The 20,910-nt window shown below is 41.6% G+C and overlaps 1 protein-coding gene across 2 annotated transcripts in view; it reads left to right on the top strand.

Moving 5' to 3' along the window:
• Positions 1-3,557, top strand: part of pdgfd (platelet derived growth factor d) — a 50,211-nt gene extending 46,654 nt beyond the window's left edge. Inside the window, exon 7 of one of the 2 annotated variants that reach the window (XM_034604728.1) lies at positions 2,104-3,557. In XM_034604728.1, coding sequence (XP_034460619.1) covers positions 2,104-2,238 — 135 coding nt within the window. In that variant the 3' untranslated portion in view covers positions 2,239-3,557. The remainder of the gene's footprint in view (positions 1-2,103) is intronic. The other variant, XM_034604729.1, reaches the window with a different exon arrangement.
• Positions 3,558-20,910: the final 17,353 nt, after the last annotated feature.

Genomic DNA, 20,910 nt, shown 5'->3' with positions numbered 1-20,910 from the left:
AAAATGCTTAAATTCTTTATATGGGTTTACATTTACTATGTTGATTCTCTTTCCTTACGCACAATAATTATATACAAAATGTAAATTTTGATATAGACCAAGATGTGAACTTAATATCTCTCAGCATGTGCCGGGGCACACTGAAGCTTTTTCCATTAACATGACAGCATGTAATTCAGATGTGAGCTGTGCTGGAACGTGAGACTATGAAAACTTCCCAGCACATTTTAGGTGCACAATCGGCGAGGGGCTAAGGACGGCGTGTGTGTGAGTAAGTGAGTGATGCGGTTTCAGAGAAGCAGGAGAAACCGGGCGTGCAGTGGCAGGCGCTGCATCAACAATGAAGCAGCAATGCACCAGCAGCCTCACTCTTTTTCCTTCTGCTGCTCTCCTCCATTTGTTTCTATGTTGCATCTGTCTTTCTCTTTCCCATCTCTCCATATCTGTCTCAGGACACTGTTTGGCATTCTATCACTCTTTCTCTCTCTGGGCTTCCATCATCCTTTCATTCTTTCCAATTCCCATTTTCAATTTAGTTCTTTGCAAAAGCACCATTCTTGTTCTTTAAGCCTGTCATTCATTCTCTTCTCTCTCTTCCCTCCATCGCTTTGTGTCTTTGTTCTTGTGTAGTTTCATTATTGAAACATGGTCTGTAGGGCCTCCCCCCTCTCTCTCTTCCTCTCTCTCCCTCTCTCTCTCTCTCTCTCTCTGTTAAAATTCATACAATGGGAATTTAGACAAAAGTGGAGTTTAGGTTGCAATTGTGCCATGTGTATGAGTGTGTGTATGAGTGTGTGTATATTGTACATGCATTGAACTGCCTGTATGTGTGGTTGTGCATTTTTATGAGAGATTTCCACCCTGTTCTCTTAGCCAGCAGCCATAGACCAGTCAAAGCTTCCCCCAGTTACTTAACTTGTTGACAAACCCATTATCAATCAAGACTCTTGTATCAGTGCTGGTGAGTCCTGACATGAGTCAGAGGCCACCTGCAGTTTACCGAGCGTTGAAGAACGAACTCACTGCATTACCTGTGGAACAGTTTGTACTTTTAGTTGATTTCTCATGAAGAAACAGCACCTGCGAACAATGTGGCAACCTACAGTAGAGTCAGATAAAATTAATACGATTCTAAAGCACCATTTTTATACATGACCTCAGGAGGATGTCCGCAGAATTGTGTCCGGACTTTTTCTTACAGGCGAACAACTCTTCATGCAGTGATATTTGTTTTCTTTATGATTTTTTTCTTTTTTTTGCATCTGTTGCAAATTAGAAATATCATCAAGGCGCCCACTCGATCACGGTGAATCCTGTGGAGGATTCTCCTGCTCCGTTCTCACATGCGGACATTCTGTTGACTTATTGCTAAGGGACTGGCTGGAGAAAGACGGCAGAAAGTCGGGAGGCTCTTGCGAAGACATTTGCGTTCACGCATACAGCCCACCTAGAGTATGTCTGCAAATGTCCAGAGGATTTTCGGCATTCAGCGCATGTCTGAAAGCAGCTTTGTAGACTCGTAGTGTAAACAAACCCATGTTAACTCTTTCTTGACTCTACATTTGTAAAGAATTATCAAACTTTTGCTTAGAAAAACAATATGTCAACTTTTTGATGTAGTAAAAATCTCATATTATGTCAGACTGTCTGTTTGCCACTGCAATCTGTGTCAACACGGCTTTACTAAATCCCTTTATTTAAATACCTGATGTTTGGTATTTTCCCTCACATACTGATCACTGTTTTCTCTTTGCAAAGTCAACAGTCAATCCATTGGCAACTTGTTCTGGATATATCTTTGCTGGGAAGAACTCCAGCTCCCAATGAATTTCAAAATAATAAAGGGATCCCGGTGTGAGTGGACAAGAGTGTACATGTCATGGCTTCCAAAGTTTTGTCTTCTCTCACTTGCTTCAATGTCACGTTTTTTAGCGCGTGATTCATCTCAAAGGGTTTAAAGATATATACTTAACTATTTTCAAATATTGTTTATTGGAATCACGACATGACAATAGGTTTTTAACACCTACCAATGTCTAAGGGAAGTTTTTTTGTGCTTCTCCGTCTCATCGTCCTTGATGTCTTACTCTCTGTCTCCTCCAGGTGCTGAAATACGCCCCAGAGGTCACTTTGCCTCAACGCCATCGGCGGCCACGGGTGCGTTGGATCATAGACGAGATCTTCCTCACACACCATGAAACGTGCGAGTGTGCGTGTCCCTCCCAGCCTCCTCGCTGAGACACTCCAGACAGGCACATGCGTCTCGAACTGTTGGACGAGTTCTTTCTGTATCTCTTTTTGCAACGGACTTCATGTAACAACAGCAACGCAGACACGCGGTAAAGAAGACAGCAACATTATGACTGGCAAACCGCAGCTCGCATCACATGACTTCTGGTCTTGCAACCAACTACATTCCTCTGTTCACGGGACACCACTGCAAATGCATAAATGTTTCAAGCCAAAGATATTTGTTACTCAACTTTCCTGCAACATGGATAAAAAATCATAACAGTTTTGACCAAAATAAACATCACTTGTGCTCCATGAAATGTTAAAATAACAGTGGAGCGTCTCTGAAGGAATTCACTTAGTTTTTTCCTCCTTTGAATTGAAAAAATACCACATAGCACAAATACCGAATTAAAATTACATTTAAATTTTAATTCATAGAGTTTATTAAATGCCAACTAGATTACAATTAAAAAAGAATTGGCTTAGACTGCTACGCAACCAGTATTTTATTCCAATTTCACATGTATGTCTTTAGGCTTGTTAGAATAAGACTGTTTCTAGAAACTTCGGGCACCTCTTCTGCCAGGAGCCCGCTGAGATGAGTGAGCGTGAGACAGAAGGAGGGGGTGAGAGGGCTTTGGAGGAAGTGTAAACCAAAATACCACTTTATCTTGATGTGAAATTAGGCTAACCACAACCCTCCAGGTCTGAGCTGCACACTAACACACTCGCACACACACTCACTCACTCCAGGCTTTCACTGCTACTTAAAGAAAAAAACGGTAGTTATTTATATTGAATCCTGCTCTGCTCTATTTTTCAGTGAACAGCCCTTTTGTCTGAATACATCCTGGCTTCTCTTTTGTCTGTACCTCCATCCATACCCTTTCCCATTCCTATTCTTTCTTCCTCGGTAACTCCATCTCTAACACACACTTTCTCGCTCCGTTCATCACTCAGCCTCAAAAGCACCAAAGGAGATGTCAGATCAGGCCGCTGCCCATTTATTCTGAACATTCCTGGCATTCCAGTTGCTAACCGGAATTCTGCCGACACGGATAAAACCAGTGAGCTTCAGACCCTAAAGACATAACAGAGGAAAGACGCTCAGGAAGGGAGACGGAGGGGAAGTATTTTAGGAGAAAGTGGCTGGCAGAAAAGGGGCAATCGAGCTGCCGAGTTGTAGGACTCGTGGATGAGAGCTGCAGAGGGGGGGGGGACCACTTTCAAGATGTGACACAGGAAAGAAATGGCTGCTCCTTCAGTGGTTTCAAACAGCATGCATCACTTTTTCGGAGAGTAGCTTTGTCTTTTTAATAAAAGTACTTCTATCTGACCCTCCGCTCTGCATGTCTGCTGCAGCACCACAGTGAAAAAGAGATCTGAGAGAATTAGAGTAGTGCTGTTAGTCTTTGTTGAAAATAAGACAGATACTTCAGAGAGGAAGTGAGTGTGTGTGTGTGTGTGTGTGTGTGTGTGTGTGTGTGTGTGTGTGTGTGTGTGTGTGTGTGTGTGCTCAGGAAGAGGTCCTTTTGTTTTAAGGGGTTAAGGGTTACCAACAGTCTGTAAGAGCTGGCAGCAGATACAAGCATGTGAGTGGCCGGCATGTGAGTGCGACTGCCAGTGTGTGTGTGTTGTGTCTGTAGGTGGGGAGCTCGAGTATCAAAGCAACAGGGGAGCAAGAATTCAAACTAACTGCTCAACATTTCCATACACATGGGCCAGCTGTGAGGAATAAAAGACGCGGTCATCTGTCATCGCTCCATCTTCACCTGCTGCGTAGCCCAGCATCACTAGCTCGCTTACAGGCTGGCTTCACGCAGGGAAAATGGGATTTGACGCACTACTCCTGTTTAAGAGACAGACCAAAAAAAGAGAATAACTGGACACAGATGATTTCCTCAGTCACAGCAAAACCCCATCAGCCGTGTGCTGGCAGCACTTTTATGTGCACGTCTGTGCTGTAAGTCACGCATGATATTTGGCAGGTGTGGGATACCAATATGTTTCAAAAGTGTATCAGGGTTGTGCGATAGTCATATTCCAAGTCATCTATCTCAGACACAATTCACTCTCACACACAAACACACATTATATTTTCAGACAACTCCAGCAAGCCGAATGGTGATTAGGTAACATGTTATTTTTCCAATGTGCTTTGCTGTAAAATGTATAGTTACTGTACCAACACAGATGTTAGAGCTTTTTATGAAATCAAATTTCATATTTTGGGGGGGAATATTAATGTATGTGAGGGGTGTGTGTGCATCCTGTGTCTGCCAGTTTGCCGGCGTTATCAGCACATTCCATTGTTGCACGCTCCAAAAAGCTCAGTTTCCTCTTGTGGTTCTTGACAATAGAACCATGTGTATTTCAAAGTCTGACGTTTAAACCTGCTTGTTTTTTTTACTCACACCAACTTAGAACAGCTAAGACCTTTGGGAACATTTCAGAATAATCTACTTTCAAAAATATTTGCTCCAGAGTTTTCAGCCTGTCATGTTTCAAATCTGAGAAATGATTTTAGTTTCAACACAAAAATGTCCTTTGTTGTATTCAGAAAAATAGTCTGTATGAAGCAGTATTCTTTTCCTAAATAATTTATTGTCATTCTCAGTTGTTTTATTAAAAATATCAGCTTGGTTTTGATAAATAAAATATTTCTATCATCACTGCCTCCAGTGCTTTGATTATTTTTTAATTGTCAGATGTTTGACTTTACATGGTGTTATTTGATATGAAAGAATGGCTTGTTTGATAACCTGTGGAAACCTCACCGTATAGAAAATGTGCTGTGATTCAGCGGGTACCTTACACAAGGGCTGTACAATATTTCCGTCTCAAACCATTGCATATCCAGACGACAACACATATAGTACACATATGTTGTGCAATAATGCATTAAACGTGATACCATAAAATGGTGTGCCTTTTCGGCATTCAATAAATGTGGTTATCAAAATAAAATATTGAATATTAATATTAAAAATATGAATATTAAATAATAACTTTAATTGGTTAAAGTTACCTCAGGGCACCACCCTTCAAAGGAAGAGAAAATATTTATTGATTAAGTCTCATAAAAGTACTAACTACAAATTTGGAACTCTGATTAACAATTAAATTAATAACTATAACCAAAATTACCATATAGATAGTTAGCTAAGTTGAAGGACATAGAGTTCTTGACAGTGTAGAGGTTGGCAAAATTAACTTATGCAACATTAATGAAAAAACATTTGTGAAAGAAAAACATTTATTATGAATATAATAAAGTATAAAAAACACAAATTACTAACGGTGTACTTACTAAACAAAGATAGGTATGTGAGTATGCATGTGTGTGTGTCTGTGTGAGTCAGCGTGCTTCCAAAATGGCGGCTGGCCAAAGAGATAACACCCTCCCCCCTTTGGAATGTTTTACGACATGTAGCGGGGGGTCAGAGATAATTAGGTGCTGTGATATGCATGTGTGTGCCAAATTAGAGAAAGTTACTAGATGCATGCAAGGAAAGACTGAAGAGCATAACTAACATTAACTTTCAAATAACTTGTAACCACAATATCACAGCAACACAAATCAAACTTATAAACATCACAAGGAATCGAATAAACAGTCTTTGCTTAGCCTAGTATAATTATTAAGCCCAGTTGTGTTACCCGTCCGTGGAAAGGGGAAAAAAGAAGTTGCTGTGCAGTTCGCAGTTCTGTGAAGTCGTCTTGCTGGTTTGTGGCTCCTGCCTTCGTGGTTCTGTTGGGCTGTGCAGCTCAGTTGCTGTTTGAAGTTCTCCTGCAGGACATCGCGTCGCGGCTTAGAGGTTGGTAGAGCTTGGATTGCGAGGAGGTTTCCTTGGTGAGATGAGCTGGAAGCTGCAACTCTCCTCCATGAAGTTTATTTGAGTTGAAAGAGTGAGCTGGACCGTCGCCCTTCTCCTCTGAGAGGATTCGTGGAAGGAGCGGTGTGCTCCTCTCGAAGAGGTGAATGGAAAGAGAAGATGTAGCTGGAGAAGCCAAACTTCTCCCCTCAACGGGTCTCATGGAAAGAGATAGAAGAGAGGGGGAACAGGCCTTATATTGGCCCGGTGACCTCACAGGTCATGGGGCCCAGAGTGACCAATAGGAGTTGAAACTTGTGTCTCCTGTCGGTTTTCACACCTCTGTGTGACGTTGAGGCCCCCTGGGAGACTGAGTTCTGGAGGCTCTGGTTTTCTCCAGAACAAAGGACATGTGGCTTCAGGCTTTTGACTGCACATGTAGGCCAAACTTTGTTTCACAAAAACCATGTCCCAACACATAATTATAAATCTTGACTTCTTGTTTTGTCTTGGCTGGTCGGAGTGTTTCACCTGTTGGGAATTACTACAGACGGTAAATAAAGATGGAGGGTACGTCTCTACTTCCTCCCACAGAAATAAAGCCAAAATATCCTGGATATGAACGCTGCCATCTTCTGCTGATCATATCATTTGGAATCAGAGTCTGCACAGAACCAATCAGGGGATGGAGCTGCAGTATGTTCCTGCCCATGTTCTCACTTGGCCAATCATGAGTCAGTCTCAGCTGTCAATCATTATGGTTCACCCCATTTTAATAGCATCACATAAAACATTTTAGTTTGATCCTCGTCCCAACTTCTATCATGAATAAGGCAGGGATTATAACCTTTACTACAGCCAGCCACCAGGGGGACTATCTAGAGCATTTTGCTTTACTTTACGGGAGTTGTCATGTCCTACATATTTATATAAAATCTATGGCGATAATCCCATTCTGCAGTAACATACACTCTCCTCCATTTTTATTTATGTTGCCTTCATGTTGCTTTCCCATCTCCATCTGTGCCTTGTGGCTTAATGGGTTGGACAATAGAGCGTCATATGAATCATCTTTCACATGTTGTCAGATGAGGTCATTACTTTGCACAGCCCTCAAAGAGATTTACAGTAAAACTGTGAAGTGTCTTAAGTGTCAACACAAGCACAGACAGTCAAGTTTCAGGTTTGAATGAACAGTTATGAAGAAGCTGTTGATCTTCTCTGCCGCTGTCAGACACCACAAACAGAGGACAGCTCGTATCATTGCACCAGTTAAATGTCTAACAATTATAGTCTGATCGTCAGACTGAATAGTGATTTTATTTTTACTTTGTCAAGCAGTGGTTGTGTCCAAGTTTCCATTTTCTGTTTGGGAACAACTTTATTTTGCCCAAACCAAAGCAGCAAATAACAAATAGTTGATTTATTAGTACCTGTGTATACACATATACGTTTGTTCTTTACCTGTTGCCATTTTTCTCACACATCAAGCTGCTGTTCCAGTGCCACCTATTAATATCTGATTGGCTTGGTTGTTCTTCCAATCTGGGAAACAGCCATCAAGAGCACAACACTGCACCTACAGTATGTGAAACCCTGAGCTGAGTTTGTTGTGTGAGGCGAATGTACAACCATGCTAGAAGCTCTGGGAGGCTGAACCTGGTCACAGTGAGAGTTTTTAGCTAAGTGCTAACATCAGCATGCTAAAATCGTTACAATCACACTGTTAATATGCTAATGTTAAGTATACAATGTTTAACATCACAATGTTGATTTACCTATAATGACAGAAAACCATCTTTTAGAGACGTTTTAGTTTTGGTCAGTGTCCCATCCACCAACATGGGGGAGTTAGGGGTTATGACCTGTGAAGCAGCCAGCCCACAGGGGCGATCAAGACGCTTTGGATTCACTTTTAGGGGGCTGTCATGTCATCCATCTTTATTTGCAGTGCATGCTTCATGCCCATTTATGTAAGGGTGTTTCTCGCCCCAGTGGTTGTGGCAACACTTCCTGTGCCGTTATCGCTTCACTACAGTCTCCCTCATACAGCCAGCCAGTCACATCCCACAATCCACCAACTAGCCAGATATTTTTCCATCCGTCCATTCATCCGTCCAACTGTCCATCCATGCATCCATTAGACCGGTCTTTGAGTTATTCAAAGAGAGGGTCCCGAGGGGGATGATGGAAATTGAAAATGAGACAAACAGCAAGATAAACAAAACTGAGCAGAATTATTAAGATTTAGGCAAAAAGCAAAGCAAATATGGAGACGGTAAAAGAGACTATAGGGAAAGAGATCAATCAGAAAAGAGGAAGAAAGACAGTCAGAGACAGAAGGAGCATGTTATTTGTTTGAACCCATCATTCCTAGAAGGCTGTTTTTATGTCTGTCAGCAGCTTCTTATCATTCTCTTGGGGCAAATGTGCCTGCACACACAAACACACACAGACACACAAAATGTCAACTCACTTTGTCTTCGATGATGCTGCCGTCACAATGCATATTTCCTTTTCTTATGCATGCATATATCTCAATGACACTACATTATAGTACCATCAATAAGGTCCTATTGAGCTGATTCTGAGTTCGTCCAAATACCGGGTGAGGTCAGGTACTCTGGGTAGATTCTCGTTGCCCCTGAACAATCTGTGGTTACCGTCTTGCTATATCCGCCAAGCTGATCTCAGATCCATCAAAATTATAGTTTCATGCAAAAGATGTTTAACAACAATGCAATTACATGTTTGGTGATTAGCTGCTAATATTGAAAAATCCTGACATGTCAAACCTTATTTGTCACATTTAACCTGATGTCCTTGACTCCACTGTGGTTAAACCATTTCGTTTTTCCTTCCTTCCTCCCTCCCTCTATCCCACTTCCCCTTTGATCTCACAGTTTCACACGCATTTCTCATTTTCACTATTTCATTCTCGTTGACTTATTCCTTGTCTCATCCTCTCCCAAGATGCCGTCTTTGTCTTTCTTATCAGGACAAATCACCACCCCGCTGTTACTCGTAAATCCAGGAAATGAAACCATAAAAAATGGAGGGAAACATCTGAGGACCTTTATTCAAACCTCTGTCTCAATATGTCTTGCCTGTCTCCCTCTGTCTTCTTATATTTTCTCCGTCCCATTTGTCATCTCGCACATTTCCCTTTCTCTGCTGGTGTTATTTTTAAGTGCACATTTGGAAGCAGAGTTAAGGGGACTGTAGATTTTCAATCTCATAGTCATTTATTAATCATGGGGGTGGCCTCAGCATGCATAACACCTTCCAGTGCTCACTGCTGTCTCTCAAACCATTTTCATATCTCCTTCTTTGGCCAGTGGTTGTGGAAAGGGCATGAGATCTTATTCTAAGTAGAGATCCACCGAATGCAATTTTCTTGGCCGATTCCGATTTTTTAAAAGTCTGACCTGCCAATTCAGATTTTGTCCAATTCTCTTTCCAAAAACTATAACAACATACCCACACATTTTTCTAACATGTTTTCAATGGAAAATTCTCACATCTCCGGTGCAGAAGTGCACTAGGTTGCATAACAAACCTTTTTGTATTTCACACACCTCCAACTAAAAATAAAGTGCAGTATACGATGTGTTTTTCAATCCACTGATAAATACAGAAAAGGATCAGCATATTACTCCATAATCAATATGCAGGAAATATGGTCAAAGTTTCCTGTTCCTGAGTCATCAAACAGTAAAATATGCTTTTACGATAATGTGCAAGTAATATTTATGGAGTGGCATAGTATATTATACCATTATCTGCATTGTGTACTTTTACTTTAAATGCTTCAAGTACATTTTATCATATTCAATGTAAGCCTTTATAGTGTGGTACTAATATTTTACTTTTACTGATTTTTTGTAAAGAATGTGAATATTTCCTCCAACACCAGAGCAAACATTGTGTAATAACGTAATAATAATCATGAAATACAATATACTGTGAAACCATTATATTCTCCATGACTATTAATATACCACGTACATCTCATTCTGTCACAACCCCACCCCACACAGAAGGTGCTGGACAGGGCGAGTTGTGGGAGAAGAATAAACAGAGTTGATGGAGAGAAAAAAGATGCCTTAAGACAGAATACAGGGTTTCAGAGAGACACACAGACCTCGAAACAGCGACACACGGACAGATGATGAGTAGGAGGAGGAGAGCAGATGAAGTCATTGAGGCGTGTAGGAAAAGAATGGTGAGAATCTGACGCATAGCTGAGACACGATGTAGCGAGACAGCGCTGCCCTACATCACACACTGAACTGACATGGAGCAGAAATGCATGGGCGGAGCGCTGTCAATTTGTCCTCTCGCTTTTTTTTTTTTTTAAATTTTTTATAAAGGCGTCTTTTTCTCTGGTCAATTCCCGAAGGCAAGAACATTCACAATGACAGTTTACTGTTGCACATGCCAACATGGAAACACCCAGGACGGGAGGTGTTTGTTTGGAAATGTGTGGTTTAAGATTTGATTCCAACACTTCAACCTCACTTCTCTCAGCTTCTCTGCCCGATGATTGATTCTTCTCCAGGTTTTATTTTTTTCCTTTTGCAAAATTCATTTAAACAAACACAGACATAAGCAGTCACCTATACACAGTTTCTCTCTCTCTCTCTCTCTCTCTCTCTCTCTCTCTCTCTCTCTCTTTCTTTCTCTCTCTCACTCACTCACTCACTCACTCACTCACACCATCATATCCCTGTCCCTTCTGACCACCAGTCCCACCATTCCCTCTTAGTCCCCTGCTCCCATCTTTCCCCTCTTTCACACTACATTATAGAACAGCTTTCATTTAGGTATGAATATTAGATATTGCTTTTGAATAATGGAGAAAGACCGTATGTGAGGAATCTGCAGACATAAGAAGAAAAACGACAGTCGTACTTGTGGTTCTTCACTTGCACATTTAAAATAGCTCAATAGAAATGACTTTCTCTGGTCGAAACTGTTTCATTAAATAAATGATTTGCTTTAAGTGCGAGTGAAGAAGTGAGGTGTGTGCGTGTGTGAGTGATGCTACAATCGGTTGGAAGCTCTGCCGATATACTTCAGAGACACACTACTGTGTATTGAAATTGACAATATATTAAAACTGTTTTCTGTTGTGTAAATACAACTTATTCTTAAATGGGAAGTTTTATCAAGCTTTGTGCTTGCTATACTCTCAGGGTTTTGAAAGTTCCACACGCGACCTCTAAAAGGATAGAAACAAGCAGAACAAATATCAGCTTTTATTTCCTTTAGTTCCTGAAGAGTTGGGTTTGGTAAATTGCATTTGCAGCAGTGTAATATAGGAAGAGAACAGGGCAAAGGGAGCGGAGAGAGAAAGGAAGAGAGAGAGGGCTACAGGAAGAAACAAATAACACAAGCCCCCCAGCGTCCGAGTCACTTTAATTCGATGGAAGTGATTAACTGCTGTGTCTGCGTGTGAGTGTGTGTGGGGGTTGGTATTAGTTATAAAAGAGTTACTTCTGGGAGCACAGGAACTTCATGGCACACTTTATTCTTACCGACTATTCAATTACCTGAATTACCTGGTGCAGGAGCTTAAACAGCTTACACACACACACACACACACACACACACACACACACACACACACACACACACACACACACACACACACACACACACACACACACACACACACACACACACACATTGCCTGCTGCAAAAAAACGAGACATGCATAAATACACACATAAAACTAACACAGGGCCCTGCAGACCGACACATACAACACACTCAAACCTGCAAAAAGAAAACTGCAAAGTGCAAACATGAACAAGACGGAGGAAAACACAGATTTGAGTCGCATTTAAAAGAGATTAAGAGCTTTACTTACAAAGTGACATTCTAATTGGGTTTTCTGGCACAAACACTAACACACACACACACACACGCAAGTGGATGGTCATTGGAAGTCACAGCAACGAGCGAGAATGAAGGCATGATTCCTGTTTATTCCACATGGACTGATTCCACATCTACCAACATGACGTTTAAATCACTAGACTAAACACACAGTGGAAAGAAACAGAACCTGATCCCTGTGGAAGTACCTGATTCTCTGACTTAATTGTTCATAAGCTGTGATCTTATCATCTAAGTGAGAACTTGTGTGTCTTTGTTGAAAACATCCCTGAAACATTCAGAGATTTAGTGGCTGGTAAAATCCTCGTTTGGCAGAAATAACCTCAAAGTGGTTTCTGTAGCTGCAGATCAGAGAAACACATTCTAAGGAGGATTTTTGGACCATTCTTCCCAGAACTCCTTCAGCTCAGACAAAGCATGAGCTGCACCGCGCTGCCACTTTTTGAAGCCCTTTTTTGTGAAGTCTGTAGACCAATAGGGATTTCACATATACAGGCAGAGGGCACTTGCTCGGCTCCGATTGAGAGTGACAGGCTATTCCTTAATAAAACATTGGACACATGTACAGTAGACCCTTGAAATAGGTGAAATTAGAGGGAGTATCACCTATAGTCCAGTTGCTTCGTCTGGCTAATGGTCGGTTCAAGGTTTTTATTTGGATGAGTCCAGGACAATTTGATAATCTACTGGAAATAGTTTGATCCCTCATCGCAACAGTGAAAACTACAGGGAGTCCATTAGTCCTGCTGAGTGGCTGAGCATGTTTTGGGGGTCGGTCATATTTGTTTTAATGTCACTGCTATATTATGGATTGATGCCTAGTCTTTATCCAATGAGCCTGAAAATCTGAAAGGTGTAGAACGTTGATTTTTAAATAGGCATCAAGTTATGATTGTTATCACAATACATTACATTTCATTTAGCTGACGCTTTTATCCAAAGCGACTTACAATAAGAGCATTCAACCATGAGGGTACAAACCCAGAACAACAAGAATCAAGAAAGTACAATTTTCTTCAAGAAAGCCAAACTACAAAGTGCTATAAGTAAGCGCCATTTAAGTGCTACTAAATCGCTTTTTTTTTTTTTGTTATACAAGGTATAGTCGGAAGAGGTGTGTTTTTAGTTTGCGTCGGAAGATGTGTAGACTTTCTGCTGTCCTGATGTCATTGGGGAGCTCGTTCCACCATTTAGGAGCCAGGACAGCAAACATTCGTGATTTAGTTGAGTGTTTAGCTCGCAGTGAGGGAGCAACAAGCCGATTGGCAGATGCAGAGCGGAGTGAACGGGCTGGGGTGTAAGGTTTGACCATGTCCTGGATGTAGACTGGACCCGATCCGTTCGCAGCACGGTACGCAAGTACCGATGTTTTGAAGTAGTGTGAGTGAATTTAGGTAGGTTAAAGATCAGTCGAGCTGCTGCATTCTGGATGAGCTGCAGAGGTCGGATGGCACTAGCAGGTAGACCTGCAATAGTCAAGGCGTGAGATGACGAGAGCCTGGACCAGAACCTGCGCCGCCTTCTGAGTGAGAAGGGGACGTATTCTCCTGATGTTGAGAGAGTTGGTGTACAGAGAGAAGAGGAGGGGACCCAGGACGGAACGTTGAGGGACCCCAGTAGTGAGAGGACAAGGTTCAGACACAGATCCTCTCCAAGTTACCCAGTAAGTGCGTCGTTGAGGTAGGATGAGAGCAGGGAGAGAGCATAGCCTGAGACACCCAGATCCTGAAGGGAGGAAATAAGGATCTGGTGGTTCACTGTGTCAAATGCAGCAGAAAGGTCTAAAAGGATAAGGACAGAGGAGAGAGAGGCTGCTCTAGCAGTGTGAGGCTGCTCAGAGACAGCAAGGAGGGCAGTTTCAGTGGCCTGCCTTGAAACCAGACTGGTGAGGGTCAAGAAGGTTGTTATGGTGGAGATAGGAAGAGAGTTGATTAAAGATAGGTCTCTCAAGAGTTTTGGAAAGAAAGGGGAGAAGAGAGACAGGTCTGTAGTTATTTACTTCTGACGGGTTGAGGGTGGGTTTCTTCAGGAGAGGGTTTACTCTTGCCTCCTTCAAAGAGTTAGGGAAACAGCCAGTTGACAGGGAAGTGTTGACTTATACTTAAAAATATTTGAAGTGAATGCAGGCCTGCTTCTATGCAATAACGGAAAGCATGAAATAGGGTTGGACTAACAATCCTGGTGGACATTGTCAAAGTTCACATTGGCAGGATATAGTTCACTGGGAGGAACATGGAGATGGCATGAAATGTTGCACCATTGGTCCTACTGGGAGAAAAACAGTGCTAAAATAATAACCTGCTTTCACCAAGGTTCACTTCCTGGAAGTGGCCCATCTGGCTCAGACCTGTGAGTGCAACAAACACAGTTGGCAGCACTCACGGGAGGGAACGCTGCCAATCTTTCCCTGGTCGCTACATGACTCCTACAGGTTGGTTAGATTGGTTGGATCGAGTGTGGGAGACAGCAACAAAACCCACTGAGAATCTAAGGAGGTCAGGTTTGGTAATGACACGGACTGTATGCATGGTAAGAAAATGGTGATGTATGTTTTCCTGTCTTTCTTGTATTTTTTATCACTTTGATTGCTTGACCAAATATCTGCATCTGAATTATTATTTTTATATACCACTTTATGGTGGTTATATAACATCTACTCTGAACTCATGATAAAAAATATTCAACTATTAGTAGAATTAAAAGAGGGTTTGCCAAGAAGGCAACAAGTGCATATCATATCACTCAACCCCCCCCAAACCGTCTTCATCAGTCTGACTATTTCCATTCAGTCCTCTGACCCAGCCGTTCTATAATAAAACCATGATCATCCTCTTTGTTCACCTTCCTGCCCTCTCATGGTCATCTACCCAGTGGCCCACACCAGTCCAGAGAAAAAGTAAAGAATGTCTAAACAAATAAAATAGCAAACATGCAAAAGAGACAGAAACTCAACCTTTACACCTCTGAAGATAGATGGAGGGAACACAGTGAATCCAAAAACAACATAAAAGAAGGAAATAACAGCTTCTGAAAAACAACATCACACGGTGACATATTCATATTTCACCAAGCGACCACTCCAAGCAGGAAAGTGTGTAGTCTGTGAAAATATGAATTAGTATGTGTCCTGTGTGTGTGTGTGTGTGTGTGTGTGTGTGCATGAGAGAAATCCATTTGGGACAGTTGGGGTTGGTCAGACCAAAGAGGTTGCTAAAAACAGGAAACACATGGTAGTGGAGGCAACAAAGCTCACATCAAAGCATCACACACAGAGACGCATACAAACCCCTTACCCTCACCTTAGACTAATCATAACCTGAGCTCCAAAACCAAGTCTTAACCCTGAAATAATAGTCTGGAGCCACAGGGACCTCAATTTTGTAAATTGTGTTTGTACTCGGCTACCGAATCAAACCATAGCATTCCAAGGATGTTTCCCTGAATCGCTCGATAAACACAAAGCAACTTATGTTACCGGAATGTGAACAGCACTGCAGACCTTATTTTACTTCATGTTCCCACTGCCTTGTGAGAAAATGCAGTAGAACTTGAAAGGCTACCTAATGATGGTAATATAAAGTTTAAAGAAAAAGGTCAAATGTTATGTTATGAGCAGTAACAAATAAATTGTAATTGAAAGTACTGCAAAGAAGAAGGATTCAATATAACTGTGGTAAAAATATGTATATACCCCAGACTCTATAGGTGCAGGCGGTACCCCTGAGACAGTCCAGCACATAATAGTGGGCTGTAAGATGCATGCAGGTACATGGAACACCACAACCAAGCGGCTGGCATTTACAGGTCGTTTACAGGCATTTTTACAAACACCTTCCAAAGAAAACTCTGTTTCCTGTGTATCTGTGTGCACCTGTAAAACAGAGCAATTGGGAAACTATGGCATCACAGCTTACATCACACATTCCCACTATAGCTTTGTGTAACGACCATGTATCAGAAAAAACTACAATAATCAAAGCTATGCATCACTTTCTCTATGTTTGGTTCATACGGCTAGGTCAAAGTTTTTATTAAATTAAAGAGCTGCTCTGAGTAAAGCTGCTCTGAAGACACCCAACAGAGAAAAAGGCATTTTTTAAGTTTTTATTGCATTTACCTGAATGTGAGTTTTAAGTGTGAAAGACAGTTTTTAGATCAGACAGTAGCAGGAAGACAAACAGTTCTGTTCTGGAGAGCGTGGACACCCACATGCAGGTAGGTTATCTGCAGTGTGAGAGGAAGTCTGCTCTCTGACACCTCCGTCTGACGGCCATAACTCATAACAGCACACAAATAGATACAAACACAATAGATACTGTACGTGGATAATGATGTGACGGTGTGCTTTCACGGACCGACACAACTAAATGAACACGCAATGTAGAGCATGTGAACAGACACACACAGACACACACCGACACACATAATGGCACTACATAAAGTTCAGACTGCATGGCCGCCCTGAATGCCCCTCAGCTACATAATTTACAGTGAGTGTCTGACCTGTTTTTGATGATGTAGGTGGAAAATTCTCGACGATTATTCATGTCTGTGCAAAATCCTGACTCAGAGATAAAAAATTATTATATCACAGCAATACAATGTGCTTAAGGGGAAAAAACAGTCTCAACGGCTCATGGTTGCTTATTTGTTTCCTGTAATCTACATTATGTTTGTAGCGAGCAAAGTCAGCTGCATAAAGCTTGGACAACATGTTAGGTGTAGAGTGTTGACAGTTCATTATATAGACTGAATATGGCTGTAGACTCAAGTGTGGATTCTCAGTGAGAAGGACCAACATTTATATTGCTTCAAAAAAGGTTGCCAGATTGAATGTAGACATCAGAATATAATATATTGGTGCTTTAAGACATTTCCACAGTAAATATGTCAAGCTCTATATATTATGTATGCACCCATGGGTCAATGCACCTTCTATCAGTATTTTATGAAAATTGCAATTATGGTGAAGCTGATTGAATATATAAATTACAGGATCTCAATCACTCCAACGAGCTGCGTTATATTTCACATGAGGACGACGTGTCAGAACGTGTCACATGTCCAACTTCCCTCTAGATCACGTCAGGGGTGGAAGACACAACACTACACACTCTTGATGTTTTACTACATGCTCAAGAGGATTGATGAAAACACATGAATTAGTTTAAATAAGTGAAAGTTTAGCCAGCAACAGAAGAGATTTCACAAACTCCGAGTGTAGGACAACTTGGCTCAGCACGAGTCACAGTGAATTTGACAGCAGTCGACAGTAATCGATCTTTTCCTTTGCCATCTTTAACACTTGTCCCCAGATGAGTCAGTTGGCTTTTATATATTTTTTTCTGTTAATACTTCAAACTGTAACTTCTTCACTTTAACATGAGTTTTGTAGAAACCAATCCCTAGTCGGTGTGTACGTTTTGTCAGTCAGCTCTGATGCTAAACTCCTTACAGAGAAAATAAGCCCGTTTGCTTTACTTGTCCGTTACCACTTCAGATAGTAAGCGAGTTAAATGTAGCTAGCGTAACACTGCCTACTGGAAAAGTAACTGGACCTTCAACTAAAAGACCAAATTAAATAATAAGCAACTACATATGGAAAGCAGTGTTTCCCACAGAAGTAGATTTTGGCTGCTCCATACTAATACAAACGATCTCTGTCCAGACAAGCATTTTAGCTCCATATCTCTGTTCATACCAACACATCTAAAAACGGATATCACATGTCCATTTATGTAAACCGAGCATGTGTGTGCTGGTGGAGCCATGAAGTTGGTTCTTTAGTTACAGAAAATACTCAGAAAAAGGAAAATCAATGGTGAAAAGTAAGAGCAGGGATTTTCTTTCCCTGGACCGACGTCGAGGTGGAACTGTTACTGACGACAAGCGTTAGCAACACTTTGCATTCCCCGCTGGTAGTTGACTTGTGACTGATAAGAACCTATCAAACATCTCCACTTTTGCCCGTCCATGATACAAGACAGCGAAACTAAAGAGAACAAAATGGGGTGAACAACCACTTACCAAGATTTACCACTTGAGACCGCAGAGTAGTGTGGAGGAAGCAACAGTGATGTGTTTTAAGACTCAAACGTAGCAGTGTGGATGTAGCCTCTTTTAAATCCAGTATATCTGTCTACATAAAGTTATGTTCCCCCCCAGTGTGTGTTGTAAACTTCATTTGCATATTCATCACATCCTAACTTTGATGCATCTTCCTCAGCTTTCCTCCAGGTTTAATGACACAGCTCCACATCTTGCGTCATCCTAAATATCAAATGGGGGCCTCATGATTGTTCCAGTGAAAGTAAGATGGAGAGGAGGAGTCTGACTCGTGTGGGAAGGAGAGTTAAAAGCATTTTGGAGCCATTAACACCATTTTCTCTCCCTTCACAGCCTCTTAAAGGCAATGAAGTCTGACACCATGTCTGTTTCAGCGACGTCTGCTCCGACTCTATCTGTGTCTAATAGAAAGGGTGAAATCATGTTGGATGAAGATCAAGCTCACACTCCTCCCTTGAATGAGGTTTAATTTTCCTCCGTCTATCCCTGTCGTCTTTTACCATCCTCCTACTCTTCACCTTCCTTCTCTCTCTCAAACAGACGTGAACATGCTCCTCATTTTTTTCATCCATTAGAGAAACACCCTCCCTCCTATTTCTCTTCCCCGCATTTATCTACTGTCTGTTTCTTTTAGCCCATCATTTTGTTCAGAGTCAAAACTTCCATCAAGCTCTCCCCCCTATTCGTGCTCTATAAAACACTTTGACTTTCCATTTGATTCTTCCATCTATGTCTTTTTACCTTTTACTCAATCACATCACACAATCTGTAGCTCTGGATACAGCATAATATGAAATAATTTGTTTTGTTCCCATCCACTGATCTCTCAATCCAAACCCTATATCTTGCTTTGTTTTTAAGGTGTGTTTACTGACCTCATACACAACAAGTAGAGTTTTATGATGCTTATTAAAACAGAAAGAAATTATGAAATGGACGAAAGTGCTGAAGTTGCCATGACCTTAACCAACCCTGAATGCACCACCTGTCTCCACACACAATCCTCTGCACACTCTCCATTTGCTCAGCTGTTGTGTCAGACTGCGTCTGTCTGCCTGCTTGGCTGAGTTCGTCTTTACTAATGAAGCATGTTAGTGACAGAAACACTGAGCTAATCCTGCCCAGGATACAGCATTTAGGAGAATTACAAACACACAAATGAACAGACTATCCAACCGGCTTGGGGGGGGGAGCTGATGTGCTTCATATGCTACAAGACAAAAGAGGCTCTTTCCACCCTAAGATAAGTAAATACAAACAAATTCCATCAAGTTTTTTCAATCTGTTAAAAGAAACGTCTGAAGCCTTGAATTTGTTTTAATCATAAAGCATTCACAAACGATGAAAGGCTTTTGAGGCACGCTGCGGTCATATAGCAACAGTATTGTGCTCCACAAGACCGAGGATTGACAAGAGCTACTCTCAGTAACACTCCACTGCTCTGCTGATGTAATGCTGATGATATGGGCGAAAGTCAAAGATAGCAGCCTCTCACACACAAACACATTTTCATCATCATCATACAAGCAGAAAATCAAACCCACACATGTAAGACAGATGCACGCAAAAATTATGCGTGCATAATAAGTTTAGATACATAAATGCTTGCACACACACGGCATGCTGCCTGTTTTCGAGACACATCGAGTCTTTGGATAGCAATGTCATTCACTGGGAACTGGTCAAGCACAAGATGCAAAAGAATACAAAATAAGACGAAGTTCGCTGAGAGATCAGAATTGTTTTGGTCTGTGACCGGTGCCATTTTTTTGTATACAGAAATAATGTGTGATACTATGGAGAAAAACTTCCTGAACACAGTGACATCACTGATAAACATTTACAAATAATAGTTGTTGTAGAGTTGAACAGAACTCAAACCTTCAGGTTTCTCCAAACCTTTTCAGACACTGTGCCACAAGCAAATAAGGAACTTCAGTTGTCTTCAGGTAATGTGTCTGGGTTTTTTGGGTGTAGTTTTAAAGGCAGGTGGAAGCAAGTTGGGATTAAAAGAAAAGCATCTGTCAGTAGAGATAGCATTTTACAGCCATTCAAACAAAGTGCAAAGTGATGACGGAAAGAATAATCCAGAGCTGATCACTTCTTATTCAGAGGTACCTCATGGAGAAATGAAGAGTGAAGAGTCATCACACCTTCAGTAAATAAACTGGTGAGGGCGGCTTATGTTAGAAGAGCGTCTGAAGAAATAACATATTTGGTGCCTCTCTGTTCCTATGACAATGTTCACCTGACGTAAGAAGCAGTTCAACCGTGTTAGAAACCAGCAGCACATCACGAGGACAGCTTTTAGCCACAGGAGGGGGGGGGGGGGGGGGGGGGGGGCATCCACCAACCACTGCCTGATGTTTGATTAAAGAAGAGACAGCCTCTGTGTCATGCTGCAAACCGACAGCACTTCAAACCTAGAATCGCATGAACGTTGCAAATTATATGGAGCTGTGGATTTGCTTCTTCCCAGGAATAAATGGTGTCTGCCCATGTGTGGTCTGCAGCAGCAGGCTCTCATTGCTTGACACTGCCCAGACTGTGGCTCTCCTCCCACATAGGTGCAGCCAAGGTCATGATGAGTCATCACTAAAAACTAAATGGATACAGGTGAGAAAAACTAAAGTGATGAAAAGGCTCTTTTTCTGGTGCAAACCCCCACCGCGCACTGGTCACAAACACAGATCCCCCTTTGAACTGGTGATTTGGTACAAAGCCTTGCATTTACCACAGATCCAAAAAATTATTGAGTTGCCCTTTTAAAAAAAAAAACTGAAAATGGACCCTTTTGGCTGCAGAAAAAAACCCTGCAGGAATCTACACCTTGATTTTATACCTTAAAGCCTCAGATGCTTCAGGCCAGTTAGCGATGAGACACCATGCT

The sequence above is a fragment of the Hippoglossus hippoglossus genome, chromosome 13 (assembly GCF_009819705.1).
Source record: "Hippoglossus hippoglossus isolate fHipHip1 chromosome 13, fHipHip1.pri, whole genome shotgun sequence".
NCBI classification, from domain to species: Eukaryota; Metazoa; Chordata; class Actinopteri; order Pleuronectiformes; family Pleuronectidae; genus Hippoglossus; species Hippoglossus hippoglossus.
This window is presented reverse-complemented; position numbering and strand designations above follow the sequence as displayed.